General features: G+C 38.8%; 1 protein-coding gene and 1 long non-coding RNA gene across 2 annotated transcripts in view; one reads left to right on the forward strand and one right to left on the reverse strand.

Moving 5' to 3' along the window:
* The window catches only part of LOC107706388 (ski-like protein), a 32832-nt gene extending 8934 nt beyond the window's left edge, over positions 1 to 23898 (forward strand). Inside the window, exons 2-7 of the mRNA XM_016510092.1 lie at positions 12173 to 12277; positions 14088 to 14173; positions 14760 to 14905; positions 16341 to 16603; positions 17534 to 17755; positions 20216 to 23898. Coding sequence (XP_016365578.1) covers positions 12173 to 12277; positions 14088 to 14173; positions 14760 to 14905; positions 16341 to 16603; positions 17534 to 17755; positions 20216 to 20464 — 1071 coding nt within the window. The 3' untranslated portion in view covers positions 20465 to 23898. The remainder of the gene's footprint in view (positions 1 to 12172; positions 12278 to 14087; positions 14174 to 14759; positions 14906 to 16340; positions 16604 to 17533; positions 17756 to 20215) is intronic.
* On the reverse strand, positions 22518 to 25785 carry LOC107706389 (uncharacterized). Its single transcript, XR_001636148.1, has 2 exons — positions 24005 to 25785; positions 22518 to 22681 (listed from the first exon to the last, which is right to left on the reverse strand). It is a non-coding gene; the product is annotated as an uncharacterized LOC107706389 (long non-coding RNA).
* Between the last annotated feature and the right edge of the window lie 1931 nt (positions 25786 to 27716).

Genomic DNA, 27716 nt, shown 5'->3' on the forward strand with positions numbered 1-27716 from the left:
GAGTGGATGAATTCAGTCAGACAGTAACTGTGTGTAGAAGAGAGAGAGACAGGCTGAAGAAGAGTGAGATTGATTTACACAATGTCCGACTCCTAACCAGGTCTAGTTTTTCTGCCTTCAGTAAAAACACTAAATGACAAAAATCACTGCTAATCAGAACTGATTTGTCAAAATGTCATTTTATTATGTCAAGTCTGGTCAGGACACATTGTCAGATTAGTTGTGTAAAAAAAAGTAGTCTGCTCGCACATATGCAAACTCAAATAAATATCAAAACGCTAATGCATACAAATGTGTGCACTGATGAATATGAACAGTTGCTGACAAATGCAAATTTACTTGAATGGATAAACATGGACAGGTGTGCACACCCATTGGCCACAAACATGATGAAAGATGGTTAGGTAAAGGTACTAATAATAGTGTGGTATATGAAAAAAGAGATCAGGATGTTTGGTTCAGCTCAGGACATGCTGGCGGTGGCCCGGCTTCAGCAACTTTTACTCTTTCCTTCTGCTCTATCCATGGTGAAACATTCACCTCCATTGAGATTCGTGGCAGTCCTTGTGCTCAGGCGGTCATACACTCCAAGCTCCGTTCATTTATTTCCAACCGTTTGTCCTCGTGCACAAACAAATTACTAACTAACTCCAAAGCCTCACAAAAAAGCACACACTCTGTGATTTGGCAATCTGTCCTATTTATATAAAGCCCAGAGTTCCTGTTGGCCGTGAAGACAACATACTCCTCTCTGTTGGCTCAACATTTGGATGCTGTGGGCAGATTGGGGGCCCTGCTCTTTGTGCTCAAGCTGGGAATATTGTTGTACTGGTTTTTCGCCAAGTCCCTGGAGATGATCCAGCAGCCAGAAGAGCCACAGGACGGCGCAAACTGCGGCTAACCCAAATTCGTCAAGACATGCTCAACTATTCAGCCAGGTGGTTCAACTGCCATTGAGAGCATTGGCATCATTTTTTTAGTTTCAGAAATCTCATGCGTTCAAAAGACAAGAGCAATGCCTGCTGTTGATAATATGGTATTTTGTATCATATTAGCACTTCGTTTTGGCAGCATTGTATGTATTTTTTTCATGGCTACAGCATTGGGACAAGCTCAAAAAAAAAAAAAAACTTTCCAAAATGGTGGATGAGGAAAGAAAGATGTTGATTATACTTACAATTCATTTCTTTGCATTTATGCACTTGGCAGATGCTTTTATCCAAAATGACTCGCATTTTATCATGCATTCCCATGGGAATTAATCCTATGACCTTGGCATTGCTAGCACCATAATCTACTTTTTGAGATACAGGAATGCATTTTTAACTGCAAAGTATAGAAAAAATAGATTAAAATAATTGAAAACTGACTTTCATCTTAATTCATGCATTTGGTACTGCGAAGTATAGAAAAAAACAGCTCCATGTAGTCTACATAAGCCAGACTTTTAACATCTCTTGACATCTGCACATTCTTCAAAAGACTATTGATTTAAATTATTTGTTCCATTTCATTCCTACTGACCACCAAAGACATATATATAGATATAATGTGTAATATAATATTTCCCCCTCTCTTTTTCTGCTTCCTCTCTGACTGCTATAGATCTACTAGAACTTTATCTGATGATATACACTTTTCCCCACTCTTTGCAAAATCAGCAGTGTTAGTCTTCCTCTAACGGGGACAATGTAGTTCGTTCTCAAGTCCTAACGGGGACACGAGCGGAGTCAGTGTCCCTCTGCTCCAGATAAGACCGTCTGACTGTGCTGGCTAGTGATTCATCTTAATGTCCCATTGCAAAACATTGAGAGTGCTGTGATTATGTGCTCTCACTCTGGTCAGACACCATTTTGATGGAATGCAATGCAGAAGCCACAGTTGTCTGGCTTCATCAGGGAAGTTGCCAAAAATGGGTCATGAAGATGCTTCCTGCAGTTACCCTCATCTGTGCTTGAGAGGCACTTTTTTGTGTGAAACTGCTATTTTCGACCCCCGGTTCACCACAATCTCATTAGACTGCATATTCTCCTCCTATTACTGCAGTGCTCTTGTTTCCTAACTCCAAGCTCATCCCAAAGGAAGATCTGTCATTCTGCAGACGGCTCCGAAGACGCACGCACAACACCACCGGCTTGTGATTAATGCACCGGTATGCTACATGCAGCATACATTACCTGTTCTGTAAATTTGTCTTTCTTTCTCCTCCCACTTGAGCCTGTATTTCCCAAAGCATCAGAAAATGTGAGTGAGGGGCTGGCTGTCTTAGGAGAATGTTCCCCTCCCCTCTTGTCTCTTCCCTCCTCTCCCTGCGGAGGCTCTAAACGTAGACTCGCTCTGGTCTCCTGGCTCTATGAGGACAGTCTGTTCCAAGCTTGCATCAAGCTGGGGGACTCCTCAACCTGAACAACAGCACCAGCCTGCACGTTCATGTCTCTCTGCAGAGCAGCACACATTTGAGTCTGAACACATTTATCTTTCTGGTACAGGCAAAACAAAAGACATTTGTATGACATGTCATTGCGTTGAATGACTGTCCATCTGTCCAGTAATTATTGATCTCTAATGCAAGACATCCTCTCTATTGATCTCTCCCAGAAAGAAATCCCGCTTGTCTGACATACTTCAGTCGCTATTTATGTCTCGTCTAGGCACGTTTCACATTTCAGCAAATTGCTTTCTTACTAAAATAATGAATAAAAGGCTTGCTGCATTTTTTTTTTTTTTTTTTTTTGAAAGAGCGAGTATTTTAAAGTGTACACTTCTTTCACTGTGTAAGTGCCTCATTGTAAGCCAGATCTTTGCAATTTTTTTTTTAAGAAAAGGAGGGACAGGTTGAAATGTTTTTTTTTGTGTGATGGTATCTATTTTGTGTCAAGTGCTATCAACTGAACTTAAACTGAACCTGTATTGAACCCAGAATATTCTTTTAATGGCACAGACATTTAAAGGCAACTCTATCATCCCCTCGAGTACTGAGGTTTGTAATGGAAGAATGCACATTGAGCCGCATGTACATAACAGTTTGGCTAAGCATTTGCATCAGTATTTGAGTGCTTGAATATATGGTTCTAGCTTTAAAGTATATACTACTGTTCAAAGGTTTTGGGTCAGTAAGAATTTTTTTAAAGGAATTAATGCTTTTATTCAGCAAGGATGCATTAAATTGATCAAAAGTGACCATTTTCTATTTCAAATAAATGCTGTTCTTTTGAATCCTGAAAAATATTTAGCAGTACAACTCTTTTCAACACTGATAATTAGGGATGCACCGATACCACTTTTTCCAGTACTCGCCCGATAACGATACTTTTATTTTTGGTACTTGCCGATACCGAGTACCGATACCAATATTTTTATTGCATTTGTAAATTTTTTTAAATATTGGGTACAGAAACCAAAAGAGTATGTATAATGTTAGTTGGTTAACTTCATTTATCAAATAGATACAGTCAAACCAAAATTTATTCAGACACCTTCAACATTTCTCACATTATCACAGTTTATTCGCTATAGTTTAGAACAGTGTTTCCCAACCTTTTTTTGCCTAGGTGAGCATAAAAGACTTCTTTCAAAAACAAATATATCTTAAAGACCCCAAACTTTTGACATTTTGGTTACAGTGTAGTTTTGTGGCTTTTAGCCCACATATGTTAGCCTTGAGGTTAATCTATAAAGGTAGTGTATGATGGAAATATTTTGCATTGCAAAGAGTGTTTAGGGTTGTCAGCTGCACAATTTTGTGTGTAAGGGCATATGTTTGTTTATTTTGTCCACAATATACACCTGACACGCTGTGTGTGACATTGTCCTGTTCTCCTGTCGTTTATCTTCTGCTCTATACGAGATTGATTGATTGATAGTATGTGAGTGTTTATACGTTGGTAACTGGGTGGATGTGTGCTGACAGCTTCCTCTTGTAGGGATGGGTAGGACACTGCTCTCTCTTTTTTTTCAACTCTTTTTCTCTGCAGAACCAGTCACCGTGGCCCCTAACAGGCTCTGCCATGTAAAATGCATGAGCCACCTTGTGTAGAGTGTGTAGAGTGAAATTGTGTGTGTGTATGGTGTCTGCAGCTCAAACTCTGCATACGAGACTCTGCTCTCTGTGGGTGGGCAGTTGCTCTCTCTCTCCAGCTCTCTGTCTCTGTCTGTCTGTCTTTCTCTCTGGGGCTGTTGGAGATGGCAGAAGTGAAATGCACTGCCAGTTTTGTGTGTCAAGCTGCCATGTTGGTGATTCTCCTGTGCCATACACACGGTTTAATGACATGCACCTATAGAGATGGGTTCCCCCTCTCCCTATCACACACGCACCTAACGTAATGTTTGGGTAGACTACATGCTTTGAATATCTATCAGATTTTTCCATAACCAACTGATTGACTAGTCTGACTAACCAACAGATGCCATCAAATAATTTTGTTTAATAACTAAAATTAGCCTTAATTAGTGCAATTTTCTTGCATGTGCTGACTATTGAAACATTTCTTTTTTCTTTTTTTTTTTTTTTTCTTTTTTAAATAGCCAGTAGGCATTATTTTTACCTCATAGCCATGAACCAAGTTTTGCTATGTGCGATTGATAGTAAGAGGCAGATAATATTGGGGGACAGACTTTCTCATTCTAGAGAGCATTTGACTGGACAAAAATCTATTTAGTGCAGGATGAGTCCTCAAAATATTTGGTCTGTTTTCCCAGAAGAGAAAGTATGTTTTTTTATTTTTGAGGCGAATTTTATCAATGTTTAGGACTACAGTTACTTATAGATTAACCTTAATGCTAACATATGTGAGCTAAAAGCCACAAAAACTAAACTACTGTTAAGATTTAAAAAATGTTTCTGAAAGAAGTCACTTATGCTCACAAAGGCTGCATTTATTTGATAAAAAATGCAGTAAAACTGTAATTTATTCCTGTGATGGCAAGGCTGATATTTATCTAGCCATTACCCTCCAGTCTTCAGTGTCACATGATCCTTTAGAAATCATCCTAATATGCTGATTTAGTGCTTGAAAAACATTTCATTTCACAATCATTCATTCATTATCTTTTTCAGGAATCTTTGATGAATAGAGTGTTCAAAAGAACAGCATTTATTTGGAATGGAAAGCTTTTGTAACATTATAAATGTTCATAATGTCTTTAATGTATATTTTGATTGATTTAATGTGTCCTCCTTGCTGAGTACATTTTTTAATTTTTTTCACAAAAAAATTATAATAAAATAAAACTTTTGAACAATAATGTATATTATGAATTCATGGGGTCGTTTAGACCCAACAACTTCTTAGACACAGAACTTCTCTGAAAGGGTTTTAGCATGCTAGTGGTTTAACAGCATTCTAAAACCCTTTTGAGAAAGGTTTCGAAATAATTTTTTAAAGCTTTGTCGTTAAAAATAATATTGACTGACTATTCTACCATCTTGACCCATCCCTAGTATCAATCATGCACTTAAGTACATTGTTATTGGTGTCAGTACAACTGCAGATCAAGTCAGAAAGTCCCTTAGCTAGTCAAAATGGATCCAAGGTTGGCCGTGACCCCCTTTGTAAAAACACAGAGATTCACAGCTGCCATGCGAATGTCCAGATGTTTGTGTTTTGTCCTTGTGTTTTTGTCCCTTTGACCACAGCTCTCACAGACTGTGTATACTGTATGTGTGTGTCCTGCCGACTGAGGAAGGTCACATTCTGCCCCCCTCACGTCCTACAGAAAGCATCGCGGGGTGTTTCCAACGTCAGAGTTTGGTTGAGCCCTGACAGCTGCCTCTGAAATGTGCCACAGCCCAGAGAACACACCTCAGAGGCTCATTTCCATCAAGACTGTGTCTGCCAATGTCTATTTGTGTGCATGTTAGCCTAGCGCAGCCGCGCCATGGGAGGCTTATGCGGTTACTGCTTTTCACCGGCACACACTTGAGAGTACTCGGTTCTAACACGCGTGCATACAGATCTCCCATTCATAGGCCTATTTAAAGCCGCCCATGTGTAGGGAAGGGAACAGGTAGAGCTCTGTTCGACTGTGTGAAATCTGAGAGCGAGAGAGGGGAGAGACCGTTCCTCTGTGTGTTTGCGGCTCTCAGCCTTCCAAGCCGATCCGTGATCACCAGCACGGTATGTTAGTTTTGCCTGTGCGAGTATGCGAGCGGATAACTCGGCCGGTCTCTGTGTGTGTGTGGTTCTTATCAGGTTGTATGTTGTAGATTAAACAGTGGATGTGTGTAGACGGCTGTCGGGACAGACAGGCAGACTGTGCACTATTGATGACCGTGTCTAGACGGAATGTTCGTCTCCCTTTCTCTTCCTTTAAAAAATTTGCCCCAGGCTGCCAGCCAGATCCTCTCAAGAATGAGCACGTCTGAGCCTGTGTGTTTAATCCCCGTGCGTGTGTGTGTATTGATATTTAGAGGTGTGTTGTTTGCTCGGTTTTTTTTTGTTTGTTGTTTGTTTTTTTGCGCAAGTGTTTTAGTTTGATTATGAATGTTTGGGTTGTTTTAGTGTGTTTTTGTAGGACATGGACTTTAGCACTCCAGTGTGTGTATAGGCATCACAGGTAATGTCAGGAATGCATGTTTACTTATGTGTATGCAAAATCAGTCTGGCCACAAACACTTCCAGGTCAGCTTTCACTACCGAAATCACTCCTGAATTATTTAAGTGACATCTTATTCACAGCTGCAAGAAGCCAAAATGTTGCTGGATTTATTCACAAGTTTGGGAGTGACTCTGTCTATTCTGTACACACGAGGACTCATTCAAGAAAAGTGGGAGGGGAAAAAAATAATTTATGTATTGTATTCTTGCATTCTTGCATCAGTTGTTACATTCATTTTGTTGGGACAGTTTACATATGAATGAATTTACATTTAAATTCATCTGCTCGTGTTTCATGAAAAAAAATCCATGGAATGTGTATTTGCATCACATTTAAGTGTCAAATATACTGTAATATTCAAAAGTTATGTTGATGCTTGAGCTTTATTTTTATCATGTCTACAGTGAAATATTCCTATCCTACCGTTCAAATGTTGAGAGTTGGTACAATTGTTTTTTTCTTTGTTTTTGAAAGAACCCTTATGCTCATCAAGGTTGCATTTGTTTGATCAAAAATACAGTAAAAATAGTAATATTTTATTACAGTTTAAAATAACAGTTTTCTATTTTAAAAAGTAATTTATTCATGTGATGCAAAGCTGAATTTTCAGCAGCCATTACTTCAGTCTTCAGTGTCACATGATCCTTCAGAAATCATTCTAATATTCTGATTTTGCATTCAAGAATGATTTCCTTCTTATTATTAATATTAAAACAGCTGCTACGTATTTTTGTGGAGCTCGTGATGCATTTTTTCATGATTCTTTGATGAATAGAAAGTTTAAAAGAACAGCATTTATTTGAAATGGAAATCTTATCGAAATCTTTTGTAATATTTTTTATGTCTTTAATGTCTCTTTTGATCAATTTAATGCATTCTTTCTGAATAAAAGTATTAATTTGTTTATTTAAAAAAATCTTACTGACCCAAAATGTTTGAATTGTTGTCTATATATCTGCATATTAAACATTAAACATTAGAGTGATTTTGTTCATCGCTTTCAGTTTTTTATTTTTTTTATTTTATGTTTTTTTCAGTGAGGACGTACAAATGACTTGACGCTAGCAAGGATGGAATGTAATATTTTACATTCATTAGTAAAGATAAACAGAGTCACCATTGTAGATCTCTCTTTGGTTCCATCTCTTCCTCCGTTTTATCTCCTTAGCATGCATCAAGTGGGCCTACTTTTGTCCACAGTCCTCAGCCATAGACTGAGTCCCACAGTGCAATGCACAACACTTTTCCAGTGTGACGAATGAAATGGAAGTAATATCCTCAGTGATTTTCGTGATTTGATGTGACATTTTTACACACAAATGTTTGGATTACAAATGCAAAACAGACAGCTGGACTAAAAGGATAATTCACCCAAAAATTCTGCCATCATTTACTTACCTTCATGTTGTTCCAAAATATATGACTCTGTAATGATGAGTAAATGAAAGCAGAATTTTTATTTTTGATCTATCTCTTTAAACATGCAATGTAATGAGGTTATGGGACAACAACATATACTGTCTGAAACCCAGTATGCAATAAACAACTGGCTAGTCTTCCATTTTGAAAACAGCCATTGTTTTGAGTTTGTAAATGATTTGCGACAACCTACATTTGTCCACCATGCACCCGGCTCACACATGTCCGTTTTTTTCCAGCAGTGCTAATGATGTGTGAATAGGAGACCTGTGTAGGGGGTACAGTGAGGGGCCCCAGCAGCCCTCTGTGTGTTTGTGACTGAAAACTGCCCGTTTGCACTGCATTTCGCTTTACACATACCCTCTGCCAGAGCTGCAACAGATGGACACACAATCACCCTCGTGTGCCGCCTTTCACACGAATTGTGCTAACTATGTGTGTGAGGTACTTATAATGAAGCTACTCATGAGTCCAGACACACTCAGTGTCACAGCCAGTTTCAATTAAATGCTTTTATACATGTGTATACATCAAAAAGGACAGATATGCTTTAAATGGCATTCCTACGGTACACATGTGCACTCTCTCTCAAAGGTCATCATGTTGTATGATGGTGTGAGGCTGGCCTAGATAAGATTCATCATCAGCCCGTATGGCTCGTAATTCCCCTCTTACGGCGTAGCTCATAAAACTTGCTTGTGCGGGAACTGCAAAGACCTTGCTTGTGTTTACGACTCTTTCCTGTCAACCTCTGTATGTACAGTTGTTTTTTCATAGCTGTTTTCGTCAGGGGATCTCCGTAGTTAGTAATACAGCGATGCGGTCAGGTGTGCACATACTACAGTGTTCGTTGTCAGAGCCAAAGTGGAATTTGTGTTTGTGTGTCAGTGACCTCATTGTGCCTGTTTCAAGGGAGCGCACGTGAATTTGACGGGGGTTTAAAGCATTCTCAATTTGATCGAGGATGTTGTTTTGGTGCTCAGGTTAGTGAGCCGACGTGGGCGCGCGGGAGATCCGGGGCGAAGAGGAAACAGCACGGACTCTGGTACTGAAGAACGAGCGGTGTCGGAGCAGCGAGGAGTACGTTTCAAATGAGAGAGCCGCAGGAATGCTAACTCCCACCGTTACCGATGTGGGCCGCCTTTCTCTCTCACACGCTCTTTAGCAGAGTTTTGAGTATCACTTATGCTTGTGACAAACAGGCTTTGCATCCTCGGGGTGTTTGTGTGTTATTGTTATGAACGCATGTCGAGTCGTGAGGGATTTGTGTTACATTTGTCAATCGTGCACAAGTACGTAGTGTTACAGAGTATGATTGTGTGTGGGGCTTTAACACACCAATTAAAAAGAGATTAGAGACGGCTGAAGTGTTGCGTCCCTGGAAGAGAGCGCAGAGAGAAACTCATAACAACCTGATCCATAGGATTTGGGACTTGAGAAATAACCGTTCAAGAAAACTGTCATTTACAAACTGTGTACATTACAACGGCCTTCTCAGCTAGTGCTTTCTTACCACTTTGTTTATGTATCACGTCACGTATATATGGTGGATTTATATAGTGTATCTCGTGTTTGTGCATTTGGGAGCAGGAGAGACCTGTTCCAGTGTAATTTTCTCATGTCCTTGAGGAGAACAGTGCAATAACTCTTTCAGTAAACAGTGGCCACAGCTTTTGCACAACTATCATAATCACTACTCACACCATGTGCCGCAGGCTAGCTAGATAAATCCTCTTGTTTTTGTGTTTTTGCTCGAAGGTCTTGCGTCAAGGCTGCACTGCTTCTAACGTGGTACAGCAGATTGGAAGCTCTAATATAAAACAGTGTATGTGGCGTCTCAATGGCTATGTTCAAAATAGCATACTACTTTTGCTGTTTCTGCAGTATGGAAAGTGTATATACTCTGCATAATATGATCATTATCAGTATGCACTGAATCCCCGCATGACCTAATATAAAATGTGCTGTGTCTAAATGTATCCCACAATGCAACGCACTTGATTTGACCTTCTATTTCCAGTATGATGAATGAATTGGAAGTGATATCTTTTGTATGAATCATTATTTGAGTCATTTTTGCTCAATTGTGGATTAAACATAAAAAAAAAGTGTCAATATTTATTTCCTTAATAAATACAGTCATGGACTCCACTTGATTAACTAAACATGATATGGCCATGTGACCTTGTAGCATGCTAATGTTCAAAACATTTATTGTGCATTCTGTTTATTATACTGTTTTGAAAAAGAATATATGTACTGTTTACTATTGCTACTATATAAAATATATGAAATGTATATTTGTGACCCTGGACCACAAAACCAGTCATAAGGGTCAATTTTTCGAAATTGAGATTTATACATCTGAAAGCTGAATAAATAAGCTTTCCATTGATGTGTGGTTTGTTAGGATAGGACAAAATTTGGGACTATTTGAAAATCTGGAATCTGAGGGTGCAAACAAATCAAAATACTGAGAAAAGTTGTCCAAATTAAGTTCTTAGCCATACATATTACTAATCAAAAATTAAGTTTTTATATTTTGTAAATTTCCTACTGTATCTTCATGGAACATGGTCTTTACTTAATATCCTAATGATTTTTGGCATAAAAGAAAAATTGATAATTTTGACCCATACAATGTTTTTTTGGCTATTGCTACAAATATACCCCAGCGACTTAAGACTGGTTTTGTGGTCCAGGGTCACATTTGTAAATTAAAAAAAATAAATAAAACAAATTATATAAAATAAATAAATCTCCATATTTATTTTATAAATAAATCATATATATAACAAATTAATATATACACATTTATCCCCCTCCCCCAGGTCAATCAACTAAGTAAAAAACACTATATACAGGACATAAGACCCTACAGACAGTACTTTTAATTTTCACATGTAGCCAGAGGCTTTGGAAATTTTTTTAACTGTTTGTTTTACATCTGTACTAAGCCTGTGTTTTGTTTTGTTTTTTATTTTTATTTTATTTTGTTTTTTGTTTGTTTATTACATTTTACATTTTGTAATGTCTATTGTATATAATTTCTGTTATGTTGCAATAATAAAATCAGTCAATAAATAAAGCCAAAACAGTGTACTTACTATTTTTTATAGTGTGTACTGCACAGTTTGCTAGTACTCTGTTCCAAACATAAAATATTAAACCAGTTTTAAGCATTAGAATTGCATACTTGGCTCTCGAGGGATGAGAACTCGCATCATAGACTGTAAATGTAAAGGAGATAGATCGGAGACTGCTTGATTGCATGCGTCACGGCTGAGGAGGGAGTGTTGGCTGGGCCCGTGAAGTGTGGAGAGATGGGCCGGTAGACATAGTGTGTGTGCTTGTCAAGGTTAGACGGGCTCACCACTGCAGTGTGCTCATTGTTCCTGCCCCCCTCGGCAGCCTCCCACCCCTCCCTCGTGCTGCAGTCCTCCTCTTCCCTCAAGAAAAACAGCCCTATCTCCTACACACACATTTTCTTACATTTAACGCCAGTGTGTGGGGTTGCCATGTCACCCGACCACTGTACAGCTGCTTTATGTTGTGCGACAACATTACCATTCATTCTTAATGCTACAGGAAACAGGAGATCCCATAGTCTGCAGGAAGTTGTAATTTAACATGTTTCTTCCTCCTCTTGACACTCACCTATCAACTACTGTTAGTGTCTCTGTGATGGAGGGACAAAGATGTGCGTTGCACTTTCTGGTTTGCTCTGCCAAATAGAGGATGTTACGGATTGTAAACATTAGAAACACACATATGAATCACACAGTCTTAAGCGAATGGTTATGTCGGATGAATGTACGGTCTCTATCCTTCTGTGTCAGCTATATTAAGCTCTGTCTGAGTCTGATAACCATCAGCACGGAGCTTGCCCTGGATTCATGGTGTGTGACTTGCACGCACGCGCACACACACACACACACATGCGCGCACACACACACACGCACATATGTACAAGCCTCGCAGCGTGTTTGTCGAACACGTTGAGCAGAGGAGGTGACGGACAGATTGAATGTGGTGATTTATGCACAAGCTCTGTGATATCAGATGTATTACATGTCTGAAAGCTTGCAGCTAAGTGTTAACACTTTTGTGAATGAGGTTGTGCTCATAAAGCATGTGTTTGTGTGTTTTCTCACAGAAGGTGGTGGATGACGACAGTCAAGGGAGGAAGTCCAGTCCTGCACCCTGCCCACCTAACAGCAAGCTGTCTGATAGCGTCCTGGAAAAAAAGCTACCTTCTAAGGTACTGCATCACTTTACAACGAAGTCCATTTAATGCAAGTCAGGCTACTCAACGGGCATCTTGGCATCGATCCCGGGCAGCTATTTTCTATCTAAGCAATAGACCTGCAAGTATCATGTGTGCTAAAATGGGGACTGTCTAAAATCTCCAAAACTGCTTGGTGTGTAATAACGGTTCAATCATTTATAAGATCTGACAAAAGTTATTTAATAAATGTAGCTTTTTTTTTTTAGCTGAAATTAGGCTAATAAGGCAGTGTACAGTGGGACTTCCTTTCCTATAGCCCCCATTTTGAGCATTCTCCAAATTGTTCTTCAAGTGGTCTGTCTCCTCCTTGTCTCTGTTTACACGCAGGCACAAAACAGCCTCCCCGTTTATCCACACACACCCTCGTCCTCATCTAGTCAGAAGCAGGAAACAGCCTCTCTCTATCTTACTCACTCATACTCATCGTAGGCCTCAAAACCGTCCTCACCCTTCTCACCCACCCCTAGACAACTCCCACATTCACACCCCTTACTCTCATTTTCTCTTTCAGTCACTCATTCATTCAGAAATATCTAATTTCACACGCACCAGAGCCCCAACAGCCATCTGGGTGTCACGTCACCCTGTGTTATTCATCTTTTCATTTCGGGTGACGATTTTGGGTTGACCTAATGACAGTTGGGCAGGGTTAGGTGTAAACAGGGCTCAGACTGCAAACCACTTTCAAAGGAAGGCATTGTTTACTTATAACACAGTACAGTTCAAAAGTTTGAGATCAGTAATTTTTTTTTAAGTTAGTATAAAAATTTAAAGAAGTCTCTTATGCTCACCAAGGCTGTATTTATTTTATAGAAAATACAGTAAAGTCAGTAGTATTGTGAAAATATTAAAACTTAAAATAACTGTTTTCTATTTTAATATATTTTAAGATGTAATTTATTCCTCTGATGGCAAAGCTGAATTTTTTAGCATCCATTACTCCAGTCTTCAGTGTCACGTGATCCTTCAGAAATCATTCTAATATGCTGATTTGGTGCTCAAAAACAGTTGTGCTGCTTAATATTTGTGTGAAAACGTAACTATATAACTTTTGTTATAATTTTTTTAAATACATTTTTTATTGTAATTTTCTTAACGGTAGGGTATTTTTCAGGTGATTTGTTTGAAATGGGATGACGTTAAATAAAGGTGTACATGAAGTACAAAAAATTTGTTGACTTTTGACTACATTGTGCTTGTAGTGTAAATATTAATTCACTAGTCACGCAATCAGAGGCCGTCCTCTCAAAATCCTTTTACATGAGACACATCTGAGACACATCTTTAAACCAAGGTGTAAACAGAGCCACACTCTCGCCCAATATACCTCACCCAGCCTTTACATCAACAATCAAACAGCCAGAAACCTACCTGGGCTGTTTCACTTAACTCTGTCTTTCTCTTATCCTCTTCATTAATGCTCTACCTGTCAGCTTGTGCTCTGTGGCCACTGATGGATGAATTCTTCTCATGCATACATGATATTACAGCAGGATGTTTGTACTGCTCTCTTTGTTTACTCTGCTTCAGACGTCCTCTCTCCCCTTACTAAATTTCCTCTCTGTGTGTTTGTACATTTGTGTGTAATTATTGCTGTTTGACTGCTCCTGCGCAAATGCTCTTCATAATCTGTGTGTAATGAGACCTTAAAGAACTTCTGTATTATTCATGCACAAATATGTGTAGACATGTATTTTAATGCTGCTCAAACAGTCCATTTCATATTCAAATGGTCCTAAAGTGCTTCATTAATATTGATACGTGTTTGCTTGTGTGTGTACAGGGCAACTTACAGTCTTCAGTGGCATTCAGTCGACTGTTTCCTGACATCAAAGAGGAACCAGGACACAGCCCCGTCATCCACCCTAGGTATGGCCCTTTTTTCCCAGCATTCCCTTGTTCCAGGATTTCAGTAGGATCACGCAAGTGCATATGATAAAATGGGCAAAATTCCATAGATGTCCTATAGACCGTGTCTAAGGTTTCTAGGGTAACCTGGGTTTCTTTGATTTGGACCTGCAAGCGTTGACCTTAGAAACCATTCAGGACACCCTAGCAACCGCATAGCAATGCCTTGTCAAGACCCACAAGACCCTATCATTGTGATGGCATTTGTACCAATCATCTTTTTAGACAATGTTAAAATGTATTTAAGATTTATATTCGCAAACCTCATAAGAAAATAATAGCACTTGACCTGAAGGCTCGCAGTCAGTCAACAAGAAAAAAGCAATTGAATTGCATTGCCACACATCAACTAGACCCTGTTTGTTTGTTTTTTTTAATGTTAATTTATCCCAGTCTGATCTGATTATTGCGATTAGTAGTGCATCATTGCCTGCTCAGCTGTACGTGTGAAAGGCTCTCTGAGAGCAACAATTCTCATGATTATGTTGGAGTTTTTTGTTCCAGCGTTGTATGTGCGCTGGCCTGAGGGTGTTTGTTATGTTTGCAGTTACTACCTGTACACGTACGATAAGATGGTGGCCCCTAACGTATCCCTGCGGAAGGAGGGGGAGGTGAGCCATGAGGTTCTGGGGGCCCTGCTCAAACAACACTACAGCAGGAGAACACTCACCCACGACAACCAGCCCACCACAGGTTTGTACCCCTGCACCATTTAGTTATCCTTGTAAATGAATGCACGTACATGCACAAGACATGCTAGAATGATGTGCCGTTAAAGGTCAGAAGTTTATGGACATGCATGCGGTTGACTCACTTAAAGGGTGAGGAGCTGCTGAGAGTCTTGCTAATGATTAATACAACTCACATTTTATAGTTGCCAGTGAAGAGAGAGTGAATGAACAGAGGCCGCTGTCCCTGTGAGTGTCAGATCGCTCTAGAGTGCTGGGGGAGGGGTCTCCAGTCTCCACCGCAGCACGCCACATTTCCTCCCGTCCTCCTTCTGCCTGTCTCTCTCTTTTTCCTTTTTTCTCTGTGCCTCACTCATCCTTTTTTTCACTTTTTGATCCTCTTTCAACCCCCTCTGGCCCACTGCTCACCTCACTCTGTGCTTATCGCTTTCTTCCTCTGTTTTTTTTTTTCTTTTTCTTCTCCCTATTTTTTTCTGTCATCTCCCTTCAGTGTACCCGTTCTCCATCCTGGCTCCCCTTTTCTCTCTCTTCCGTCTCACTTTCTTCCTGTCTCTCTTCCTCAGTCTGTTTCTTCTTCTTCCATGTACCCGTTCTCCATTCTGGCTCCTCCATCTCTCATCTTTCTTTCTTCAGTATACCCATTCTCCATCCTGGCTCCCCTTTTCTCTTTTTTTCTTAATCTTTTTTTCTTAATTTTTTGTTGTACCACTTTCTTTCATGTATCTGTTCTGTATCCAGGTGCCCTCTGTCTCTCTTCCTCCTTCATCTCTATTTTTCAGTCTGTCTCTCTTTTTTCAGTATACCCGTTCTCCATCTTGGCTTACCCCTCACTTTATTCTCAATTTGTCTCTCTTTCTTTATATACACCCAGTCTCCATCCTGACTCCCCTGACTTTTGTCTCTCTTTCTTCCATGTACCCGTTCTCCATCCTGGCTCCCTTGTGTCCCTTCCATCTCTCATTCTCCATATTTGACTCATTCTTCTGAGTGACAGACAGGTCTTAGTCACAGTAGAGGCTAGCAGCAGTGCGAGGCTGTTCTTCGGCTCTGCAGTGCCAGACCTGCAGCCTGCCTGTCCTACATTCAAATGAGCTGTATCTCTCTTACACTCTCTCTCTCTCTCACAGTCCCTTTGGACTCCCGTGTTGCTCATCTAAGCATACATGCTAGGCTGCTGTGGTTTGCCTGGTGCATGTGATTTGTATGTAGAGCGTGTGTAGCACCTTAGCAGCATTAAAAAATAACTTTAGATTGAGAAATTCTCCACTCTCCATATGCATCACATTTCTGTGTGATGCTTCCAGCTCTTCCCCTCTATGCTGACCTTCAAAGAGAGACACCCACAGAGAATTAGTCACACAGACTTTCAGCACATGACAGATAAGGTGTGTGTGTGTGATCGCATGAGTGTGGTTAACTCTTTCTTCTCTTTCCCTCAGATCTTCCCGCATCTCATTCCTCCATTGCAGAGGAGGCCAAGTCTCACAACGCGGGCAAAACGAACGAGCGCCGCCAACCTCCTCCGTCAGTCGCCATGGAGACTAGCCCGGGCGGCAAGCAGCACGCCCCCATTCCCACGGAGGGCAAAGACAGTGGAGCTGAGGACGACAAGGACAGGATCATGCTAGAGATTGTGCAGATGTACCGGCAGCAGCAAGAAAAGCTGAATTCCACCCTTCAGAAACAGCTGCAGCTGGAGATGGTGAGACAGTCAGATTAGACAAATCATCCCTTCCTGAGTCACAGAGGCTCTGTTCCAAACCATAATGAGCTGCCCAACTGTCTAGCGTCTACATAGGCTTCTAAGGAAGCATCATAACTCATTAATGCTTGAGGCAGAATAAAAGTAATAATATAAAATATATATATATATATGTTAATGTCATTAAACAAATTTAAATAAATCAATTATATCCTGCCTTCATACTTTAAGTTTGGCACACCTAAAATTACATTTTGTAAGAAAATTACCCCCAAGCACCTTTGCATAGCCTAGTTTGGAACCCCTTTGCCTTTAATTTGTCATGTGAAATTAAAAATGGCATCTAACCTAAGTCGAAAAGCTTAGTACAAAGAATGAATAGCAAACACACATAATCAATGAAATAATAAATTTTTAATTAGATTTTTGTCTATACATTACATATACATTATATATGCGCATATTTATGCATCTGTGCATATTTATAATCAGCATTTCCTGCTGCCATTTTGGATGAAAATTATTGTTTTTCGTATTGCATCTGGGATTGCCTCACCCGCTAAATGATACATGTGATTCTGTCCTAGATTTTGGCCTAAACGGGTATTTTAAAGCGCAGCGTGATTTTGCTGCCTTCTGTTCAGAGCAGCCTTCATGTTGGGTAATGCTATAATGTCTAAAAATGTTCCTCTAAATAGGCAGCTCACTAGAGGTTGGAACAGAGCCAGGGAGATGGACTAGTTGTATATCTGAGAAGCTCTTTTGTGGTCCTGTGAAAAGAGAGAGATACCTTGTTATAATGAGAGTGAAGGCCAGAGCAGAATGGAGTACGTTCCAGTTGAGCTTCATCACCCCTGACTCGTCCACTACAAACCGTTGACCTTTGCCATACATTGTTTGACGCATGTCTTGATGTGCGTGTGTGTGTAGGAGCTGGAGGTAGTGCGCGGGGGCGAGGCAGCCAGGCTGAGGGAGTTGTCTGCGGAGCAGCTGGAGCTGCAGAACGAGCTGGAGGCGGTGCACACTGAGCATGCTCAGAGACTGGGGGAGGTGCGGCAGGAGCAGAGACAACTGGAACACCGACTGGAGCAGCTCAGGCAGCAGAGCTGCGCCTGTCAACCCAAAGAGCAGGAGGCGCAGTACAACGCACAGGTACATGCATGGACCACAGCAGAGCCTATCTGAGTGTGCCCGGATGACTGTGTGATGCAATGATAAACTGAATTATTCCTGTACCCAGTGCAGTATGCTGCATGTATCAGCGCAGCTCATCTGTGTGTGGGAGTGATTCAGTAACGGGAAGACAGATACACGAATACACTGAGATGCAGAGCCAGTGACTGACTGATTTGCACACTGTGCCTGATTTTTGCATTTCAACTATCAATTAGGGCAGTGGTGCTCAGACTTTTTAAACCACATATCTAATCAGTCTAATCAATTCAGACAATCTAAATATTATCAATATTACATTAGGGTATTATGATGATTGCATGCATAAATCTAATAAATTGTAAAATGAGAAATTAGAAATAAGAATTAAATAAAAAGACAATTTAAATAACATTTGCATGTTGTAATATTTTTAATTTCAAGCTTTGTTAAAGAGTATCACATTTTGAAAACCATTGATTGGGGAGGGGGGTGAGTGCTTTAATGTTGCTAAATACAGGGGTAAATGGAGTCTATGACTCTAGATAAGTCAAAAACTAGTAATAGAAAAGTAATAGAAATGAAGCTGAAATAAAATTAATTATAAATATTACATGAAAAAGTTACATTTAAAAAATTTTTAACAAAAATTAGTAATGTTGCCTTGAAATAAAAATTATATGGAATAAAGTTATATAGAATAAATATGATATAAAAGGAACAAATACATATCAAATTGCTAAAATTAAAATAACTGAAAATACAAAAAGCTTCAAAATATTTATGAATACATTTCTATAATAGTATATAAATAATACTAAAATAACACTGCATCAGATATCAAATCCCTCAAAACATTTTCTAAAAGTAAAGACTTGCAGTTCACAAAGTAAGTCAGATGTAAACATTTTTCCTTTTTCTTTCTTGCATTCTATATTTTTTTTCTTGATTTCTTTCTTTAGCTTCTAAGCTCATTGTTTATTTGAGTGGGTGAGTTCAAAGGAATTGTGATTTGAGTCTTTTTGACTGAGAAAGGCTCAGGTATACTTCACTTTCTGCGTCCACTCGGCTTTGTGTACACACAACGCAAGTCTTTCATGAGTATGGATAGCCATGTTCAGCGTGTGCGCAGAATCCAGTGAACGGTTCTTTTAAAAGCGCCATAGAATGCAAAACTGTATTTACCTTGGCATGGTTGAATAATAACAGTTCTGTACATGAAAATGACATACCGTGAGCCTCAAACACCATTGTTTCCTCCTTCTTATGTAAATCTCATGCATGCAAAAGACCACTGAAAAATAGGCGAATCAGAACATAACACCGACTGTGACGTTACAGTCGGGATCACTAATAGTTACGCCCCCAACATTTGCATATACCCGCCCATGTTCTATGCCAGCCGAACCTGCACAGCCGAATCATCAGAAGTTCTGCAGGTATTGTGAAGAAACAAGCGAGGATAATAGCGAAAATGCCAGATCATGGAAATAAATGTTATGTTCCAGGCTGTGCAGGGTATGTGAAGTGCAGTGATGGGCTGGTGTCTGTATTCAGAAAGGCACGGAAAGCAAATAACGCGTTCTAATAAAATAACGCGAGCCACTAAAGGGACATGGTTAGCTGCTTGCTAGCAGTAGCCTGTTACATTACAGTACATAAGATTTCACTTACCACATAAACAGAGTAAGGAGAGATGACTGAGGATGATGGCGAATGATTTACAGATCCTGAGCACCACTGACAAGCATCTGATATTGTAAAATGTGTGGTAAGTACTGCCGCTGTAGTTTACACAGAGCACGTGCGATCGCAAATCTCGAAAGTGAAAGTAAAAAGCGATTGTGCATTCGAAAGCAGTTTCAATGCCCAGTATTAATAGCAGTATTAATAGCAGCTCCCTGATGCCCACATTTTATATACAGTATAATTACCCAACGAAATAACTGCGAGAGACAGTATTGAAATATATTTTCCCTGTGGTTCCTTCCTGCTGTGTGAGCTACTGAAATGAGCGGCACTGTGAAACAACCAATCAGAGCAGAGCTCAACATTGAGCCGCACTGTGAAACAGCCAATCAGAGCGGAGCTCAACATTATTATTCATGACCCTTCCAAATAAGGTAAAAACAGACCATTTCATTCTAGGGACAAATCCTAGGGTTGTAAATGGACATGTAGAACTGTTTCTGGAGATTTTTTGCCCTTACCTAAGCCACAGATATCAGAGAACAATTTAAAATATTGTATCAATGCATTCTATGGCACCTTTAAGTCCTCAAATCACATTCACATGCACTGTTGTCCGTGCCGACATTAAAACTGAGCAGCACGATTCTTCTCTCAAAAATGGCGCTGTAGATTTGCTCTGCAGTGCAGAAATCACTCATATTCCTATTTGTGTTGTATGGAATATTTTGTGCGTTCCTATATGTAACCCCTCTCTCCTTCTGTCCACAGCTGTGTGAGCTTCGCTGCCGTTTGGAGTGTGCCGAGGCGGAGCGGCAGGAACTGCAGGAGGAGCTCTGCAGAGAACGGGAGGCCAGAGAGAAGCTGGAGCTCATGATCTCGCAGCTTCAGCAGCAGATGACCCAGTCTGGCACCAAGGGGAGCCGCAGTAGTAGCCCTGCCCAGCCCCCGACCCCCTCCGCAAGCCCCCAATCCCAGCATTCCCTCTCTTCACTGGGCCCTGAGGTAACCTCCAGATAAACTCCTCCTCGCTCACCCCCCTCTCGCGCACACTTCCACGCCTGTAGCCCAGGAACACGCTCGCCCACTCCCTGCAGACTCACAGGCAAACACAAGACAGCCTCTGCAGAAAAGAGCAGGTCTCCCATTCCCTTTGTGTCGCACCACCACAAAAAAAAGACTTAAGGTTTGTGCTTAATGTAAAAAGACTTTTTGTGTAACCCTGCCCTCGACCAGTCGTTAAGCATTTTTTGGATGTACATGTTTGTTTTAATTTATAGTCGTGCTGAGAGGCTGATGGGACAGTGGAGGTATTTCTTTGTAGGACGCTTGCCTCCTGTTGCATTGGGAAAGTGCTCGAGTGCTTTTTTGCTCCCAGCCCTTTGGTTACAGGAAACTGACACTCACTAAAATACTACCTGTGACACGGAGCGCCAGGATGCCAAATGGCAAGACGCCAATGCCCTGCAGCATCAAGAAACCATGTGGATGTTTACTTTTTTATTTTAATTGTGTGTCATTGTTTCCTACAGAAAAAATGGGAGAAAGTTTTTGTTAATATCACAAAGAATATCAGTAAAATATTATTCTATAGCATCTTTAAATCATTATACTTAATACAATTGATTCAGAAACATAGAGGGGGCCCCTTTCTGAGGCCCCCCGGTTTAAGATCATAATCCTCCTCCTCTTCCTCTCCTTCTCTCCTCCATTTTCTTTCCCTGCCTGTCGTTTGTCTTTTCAGTCTGGTGTTGATTATATGTTTCCTGTCTGCACTGTTGACCCTTTGCAGGCTGGTATATGACAAACAGCAGTAAGATGCAGTAAGCAAAGACTCACATTCGCCCCCTGCTGGAGAACACTATGAAACTCTGCCCCCATTTAACTACAGGGAACATCTGCAGTTGTACAAATGAGGTTCAGCTCACTCTCAAGTTTATGTTCAGAGGATTTTCTAAGCAGCGAAAGAGTACCTGTAGCACCAATAACTTAAGACCTTAGTGGTTGTAGTTGCTCAGAAATTGCAAGATCAACATCCTATTTTCAAACAAAGCACATAGTAGACCTTATATTTGTAATTTTCTAAGCAAATTCAACAAGGATCCATTAGTAGTGCAATTAAAGATGTAAACTAAGCATTGAAGTATGTCACAGTCTTCTATAAACCAGAGCTGATTTTTTTTATTCATCAGAAAACTGCTGATAAATTACCTATAATTTTTTGAACGCTAGATTAAATGATTTGGCTGTCACGTATTGGATGTTTAGCTGACATTTTTTTTCATATACCTCCTTAATCATTCCTCTGTGTCATTATTCTGGATGACTGAACAAACAGGTCTGACAGAGAGAAGAAAAACAGACAGGGAGCCAAGGGAGGGACGTAAAGGAATTAATGCTGTCATGTTAGCTCCCAGTCACTGAGGGTTGAAGAGGCACGCTTTGTCTCCGCAGAATGGGGCAGCTGCCTCTGATGCCCAATCATACATTAACTGTTAGATGAATGAAGAAAGATGGACACAGGAAGTGAAGTGTTTTTGCCACTAGAGCAGTTTCTTTCTCTTTCTTTCTTTCTTTTTCTTTCTTTCTTTCTTCAGTTCAGATTGATTGTGTAAACAATATAGGATGTAAATCTAGGCTTCTTTCATGATATACATATCTCGTATAGAACATTCCACTGTGCACAACTCTTCGGATTCAAAGTCAGCCAAGTCGCAGCAGTTTTCTAAACCTGATAATGTGTACAGTGCAAAACCTCTTAAGAAAAATGTAAAGAAACACCCTGACTTATGTGAATACATCTAGCTTATGAAGAATCAAAAAACAAAACTATATTGTAAAAGAGTGCTTTGCCATTTTTGAACTTTTTTTCTTGAAATTATTCAGAAATTAATGTATTAACTAATAAAGATTTATATATACTTTGTACATATGGTAGTCATTAATATATTAACTAAATTCTTATAAATAATCTTTCAAGGTTTCTGATCACATTTGCAAAATCTGGGCATAGCCCAAGCTCTGTTTTTTTTTTTTTTTCTTCTCTCTAATTTCTAATTTTTCTCATTTCTAACTGAAGAGTAGTTGTTGATAAAGTGTGTAAGAATGCATGATGCTCAGAACCCCTACACTATCCAACGAGGAACGGGAACAGTGACGTATGCTGTCCAGTGCCTCAGTGTTTCCCTTCAGTGGGTCATCTCGTCCATTTCATTGGAGCCCACTGAGATTGACAACCTGTTGTTATTTTGGTGGTGTTCACTGTTCAGCTTTTCCTCTTCCCCATTATATATATATATATATATATATACATATACATATACATATACATACATATACATATAAATATATTTTTTCAAAATTAAGAATTTAAATCCTTAGAAAGAAGGGAGTGAAATAATGCATGTATTGTTCGCTACTATATTGTTATGCTAAAACAAATTCATTATTGCTAAAATACAGAAGTGATTTTTTTTTCTGTTCTCTCACACACATACAAGCTTTCCAACAAATGTTCCTCCGTATTGTCTGAGAAGAGTAGTCTTTATGTAAATGGGCACAAAATGTGCTCAAGAGCCTAATATAGATGCTAGAAACTTTTGATATGAGAGACTGTGTGTGTCAGTGACAAATGAGACATGACTTACTGAAAAGAGCAATGTTTTGTTTTTTTTGTAATACAAATATAAATATACAGTTTTGATTTCATGTGTAGTTCTTTTGAGAGATTGTAGCATTTGTTTTGGCACTGTAATGCAGTACTACAGTGTCGACTACAATTTTCAAATTTCAATCAGTATTAGGTTTCTTTTGTTTTCACCACAGTTACCTCTGTAGCAGCCAGTTTCAATGCTGTTTTTGATAGTTTTGGGTATTAAAATGTATTTCTGAAGCTTTCTAGAGTATATACCTTTTCATTTGTAACGATTCTATGAAACATGTAAATTGCATTTTGTACACAGGGGGGCGCTGTATATCTCCTATATAGAATACCATGTTAAATTTGAATTATGGGTATAGGAATACAGTACTTTAGACTCTTGAAACAACAAACCTGCTTTGGCTTTTGCAGTGTTAAGAAAATGAATACATATAACGTTGTACATATACGAGAGGTGTGAAATATGTTGAATATCTGATATGTATAGGCCTGGTATAATATAATTAGCAAAACTGTACCTTAAAGCAAAGAGTTTTTCAGCAAAGCTACCATGTATTTTGCATTATAGAGGAAATATCCCATTTTAGAGGGGATAATGAATACAGTGGCTCCCTTGAGCTGGTTAATGGCAAAAGAAAAAAGAAAATTACAATTATATAAACAAAACATTTTTTTAGAATGGTAAAAATACACGTAGTATACAAATAACTACCTGCCAGCACAGCATGTGTCCCTATGATCTTAATCACATCTTTTCTCATGTGTAACCGAGATGTCACTATTAAAGAAAAGGGGGGAAAAAAATCAGATGTGATGCTTTTTTTTTTGAGAACACAACACTGAAATAGAAACAATGTCATTGTTTATCCATTTCATTGGAGCCCACTGAGATTGACAACCTGTTGTTATTTTGGTGGTGTTCACTGTTCAGCTTTTCCTCTTCCCCATTATATATATATATATATATATATACATATACATATACATATACATACATATACATATAAATATATTTTTTCAAAATTAAGAATTTAAATCCTTAGAAAGAAGGGAGTGAAATAATGCATGTATTGTTCGCTACTATATTGTTATGCTAAAACAAATTCATTATTGCTAAAATACAGAAGTGATTTTTTTTTCTGTTCTCTCACACACATACAAGCTTTCCAACAAATGTTCCTCCGTATTGTCTGAGAAGAGTAGTCTTTATGTAAATGGGCACAAAATGTGCTCAAGAGCCTAATATAGATGCTAGAAACTTTTGATATGAGAGACTGTGTGTGTCAGTGACAAATGAGACATGACTTACTGAAAAGAGCAATGTTTTGTTTTTTTTGTAATACAAATATAAATATACAGTTTTGATTTCATGTGTAGTTCTTTTGAGAGATTGTAGCATTTGTTTTGGCACTGTAATGCAGTACTACAGTGTCGACTACAATTTTCAAATTTCAATCAGTATTAGGTTTCTTTTGTTTTCACCACAGTTACCTCTGTAGCAGCCAGTTTCAATGCTGTTTTTGATAGTTTTGGGTATTAAAATGTATTTCTGAAGCTTTCTAGAGTATATACCTTTTCATTTGTAACGATTCTATGAAACATGTAAATTGCATTTTGTACACAGGGGGGCGCTGTATATCTCCTATATAGAATACCATGTTAAATTTGAATTATGGGTATAGGAATACAGTACTTTAGACTCTTGAAACAACAAACCTGCTTTGGCTTTTGCAGTGTTAAGAAAATGAATACATATAACGTTGTACATATACGAGAGGTGTGAAATATGTTGAATATCTGATATGTATAGGCCTGGTATAATATAATTAGCAAAACTGTACCTTAAAGCAAAGAGTTTTTCAGCAAAGCTACCATGTATTTTGCATTATAGAGGAAATATCCCATTTTAGAGGGGATAATGAATACAGTGGCTCCCTTGAGCTGGTTAATGGCAAAAGAAAAAAGAAAATTACAATTATATAAACAAAACATTTTTTTAGAATGGTAAAAATACACGTAGTATACAAATAACTACCTGCCAGCACAGCATGTGTCCCTATGATCCTGATCACACCTTTTCTAATGTATAACTGAGACATTACTACTAAAAAAAAATCGGATATGATGCTTTTTTTTTTGAGAACACACTTAACACTGTAATAGAAACAACACCATTGACTTTCGTAAACAGCAAAGATATTTTAAGTTGCAATTCTGAGATATGAAATGCAGTGTTTGTGTGTATCATTGCATAATATGTTGCCAATCCTACAGTGTGATGAGAGGTTTTTTGCTCTTGCATGAAAATGAGACGTTGCTCTCCTACCTCATGTTGTGATGAGATGTTTTCTAAAGCAGATGACACATCTCAAACTGTTTATCATGATTGATATTTACGAGTTAAATACATGTACATGCTTTTAGCTGATACCTCAGTTGTATCTAGTGTTTTATTGTTCATTTCCCCCATTTCAGACATTGTAAATATATCTTGTATAGACAATGAACTTGGATTCAATTCAAGTAAAGTTCTGTAGTGTCAAACCGGCTGTGTCATTGTACTTTTTGCATTTTATGCACATTTGCTTTGACATCAAAATGGATTAAAGATAAAAAGACTACATTTACTTAAAAGGACAGTTCACACAAAAATTCTGTTTTTACTCACCCTCATGTTGTTCCTGTATGACTTTCTTCAGTGGATTTTTTTTTCTCTCCATTGGGGTCCAATTTTTTTTTTTTTTTTTTTTTTTAAAACATTTTTTAACCCTATAAAGTCTACTGTATCATATTTGATGATCAATATAATAATATAATAATCATTATCAATATATTATCAATATGATTAAAACTTTGCTGAGGAACCTGTTATACACAATATTCTATATGCCCTCTGTCATCTGATTGATAGTTCAAACTTTTTTGAATAAGTATAAGGCCTCCAAGTATAATTTGTTTTGCTGTGAAATATTCAATGTAAATGATTTTTATAAAGTAAACATAATAACTTTTATATTGTTATTAATATTTCAAGATGAACACTTATTGGTTTGAAGCAACTAGGTTTACTTATCCATAAGTCTTTTAAAAAGAAAAAAAAGTCATGTTAATATGAATGTATCAAATATGATACAACATGCATTTTGAGCAATGTTGATTTGTACATTTCAAATATCAAAATTTCATCTTACTGAGACATTATTGGCAGATATCGATTGACGACTGATTATTTATGCATTTTCTGTGAGTAGTCAGTTATACTGATTTACATTACAAGCTGTCAGAATTTCATTTTACTTTTTGGTCGTGTAAGTAACAATCTACACCAAATTGCATATTTTTGCTCAGTTTAGGCCTCTGAATAAAATGGTGTTTGTGTTCCTCCAGTGTGAGCTTCCTATTCTCACATATGAGCCATAAAAGGTTTATATATAATAATAAAATATATATATATATGTATGTATATATATATATATATATATACAGTGCCTATAAAAAGTATTCATACCCCTTCATTTTTTTCCACGTTTTATGTTGCAGCCTTATGTTAAACTACTTTAACTTTTTTTCCCACATCAATCTACACTCCATACACCATAATGACAAAGCAAAAAAAAAACAGATTTGTGACAACCTTGCAAATTTATTAGAAATAAAAAACTAAAATGATTCCATTGCATAAGTATTCTGGGACAGTGGAAGTTGCGTATTGAAATGTCTATCAGAGAAAAAACCATGCCCTGAGGTCAAAAGAACTGCCTGTAGAGTTTAGAGACAGGATTGCGTCAAGCCACACATCTGGGGAAGAGGTCAGAAAAAATTCTGCTGCATTGAAGATTCACAGAAGCATGTAGCCTCTATTATGCATAATAGAAGAAGTTTGGAAACACTAGGACTCTTCCTAGAACTGGCCTCCTGGCCAAACTAAGCAATCGATGGAGAAGGGCTTTGGTTAGACTGGTGACCAAGAACCTGATGGTCATTCTAGTTGAGCTCCATGATCATATATGCAGATGGGAGAAACTTACAGAAGGACTCCACTGATCCGGTCTTTATGGCGGTGTGGCCAAACTCAATCCTCTCCTCAGTGAAGACGCATGAAAACACACTTGGAATTTGCAACAAAGCACCTAAAGAACTTGTGAGAAACAAGATTTTCTGGTCTGATGAACCTCAATTCCAAGCGTCATGTTTGAAGGAAACCAGCTCTACTCATCACCTGCAGAGTACCATCCCAAAAGTAAAGTGTGCTGGTAGCAGCCTCATGCTGTGGGGCTGTTTTTCAGCGGCAGGGACTGGGGAATTCGTCAGAGTAGAAGGAAAGCTCAACACAGCAAAATATTGAGATAGCCTTAATGAAAAAAACCCAGTCCAGAGCATTCAGAACCTCAGACTGGGAAGAAGGTTCACCTTCCAACAGGACAATGAACCTAAGCACACAGCAAGAGTGGCTTATAGACAACTCTGTGAATGTCCTTGAGTGGCCCAGCCAGAGCCCAGACTTGAACCCTATCTAACATCTCTGGAGAGATCTGAAAATGGCTGTGCACCGATGCTCCCCATCCAACCTGATGGAGCTTGAGAGGTCCTGCAAAGAAGAATGGGAGAAAC

This window comes from Sinocyclocheilus rhinocerous, unplaced genomic scaffold, assembly GCF_001515625.1.
Source record: "Sinocyclocheilus rhinocerous isolate Xijiao unplaced genomic scaffold, SAMN03320098_v1.1 scaffold444, whole genome shotgun sequence".
NCBI lineage: Eukaryota > Metazoa > Chordata > Actinopteri > Cypriniformes > Cyprinidae > Sinocyclocheilus > Sinocyclocheilus rhinocerous.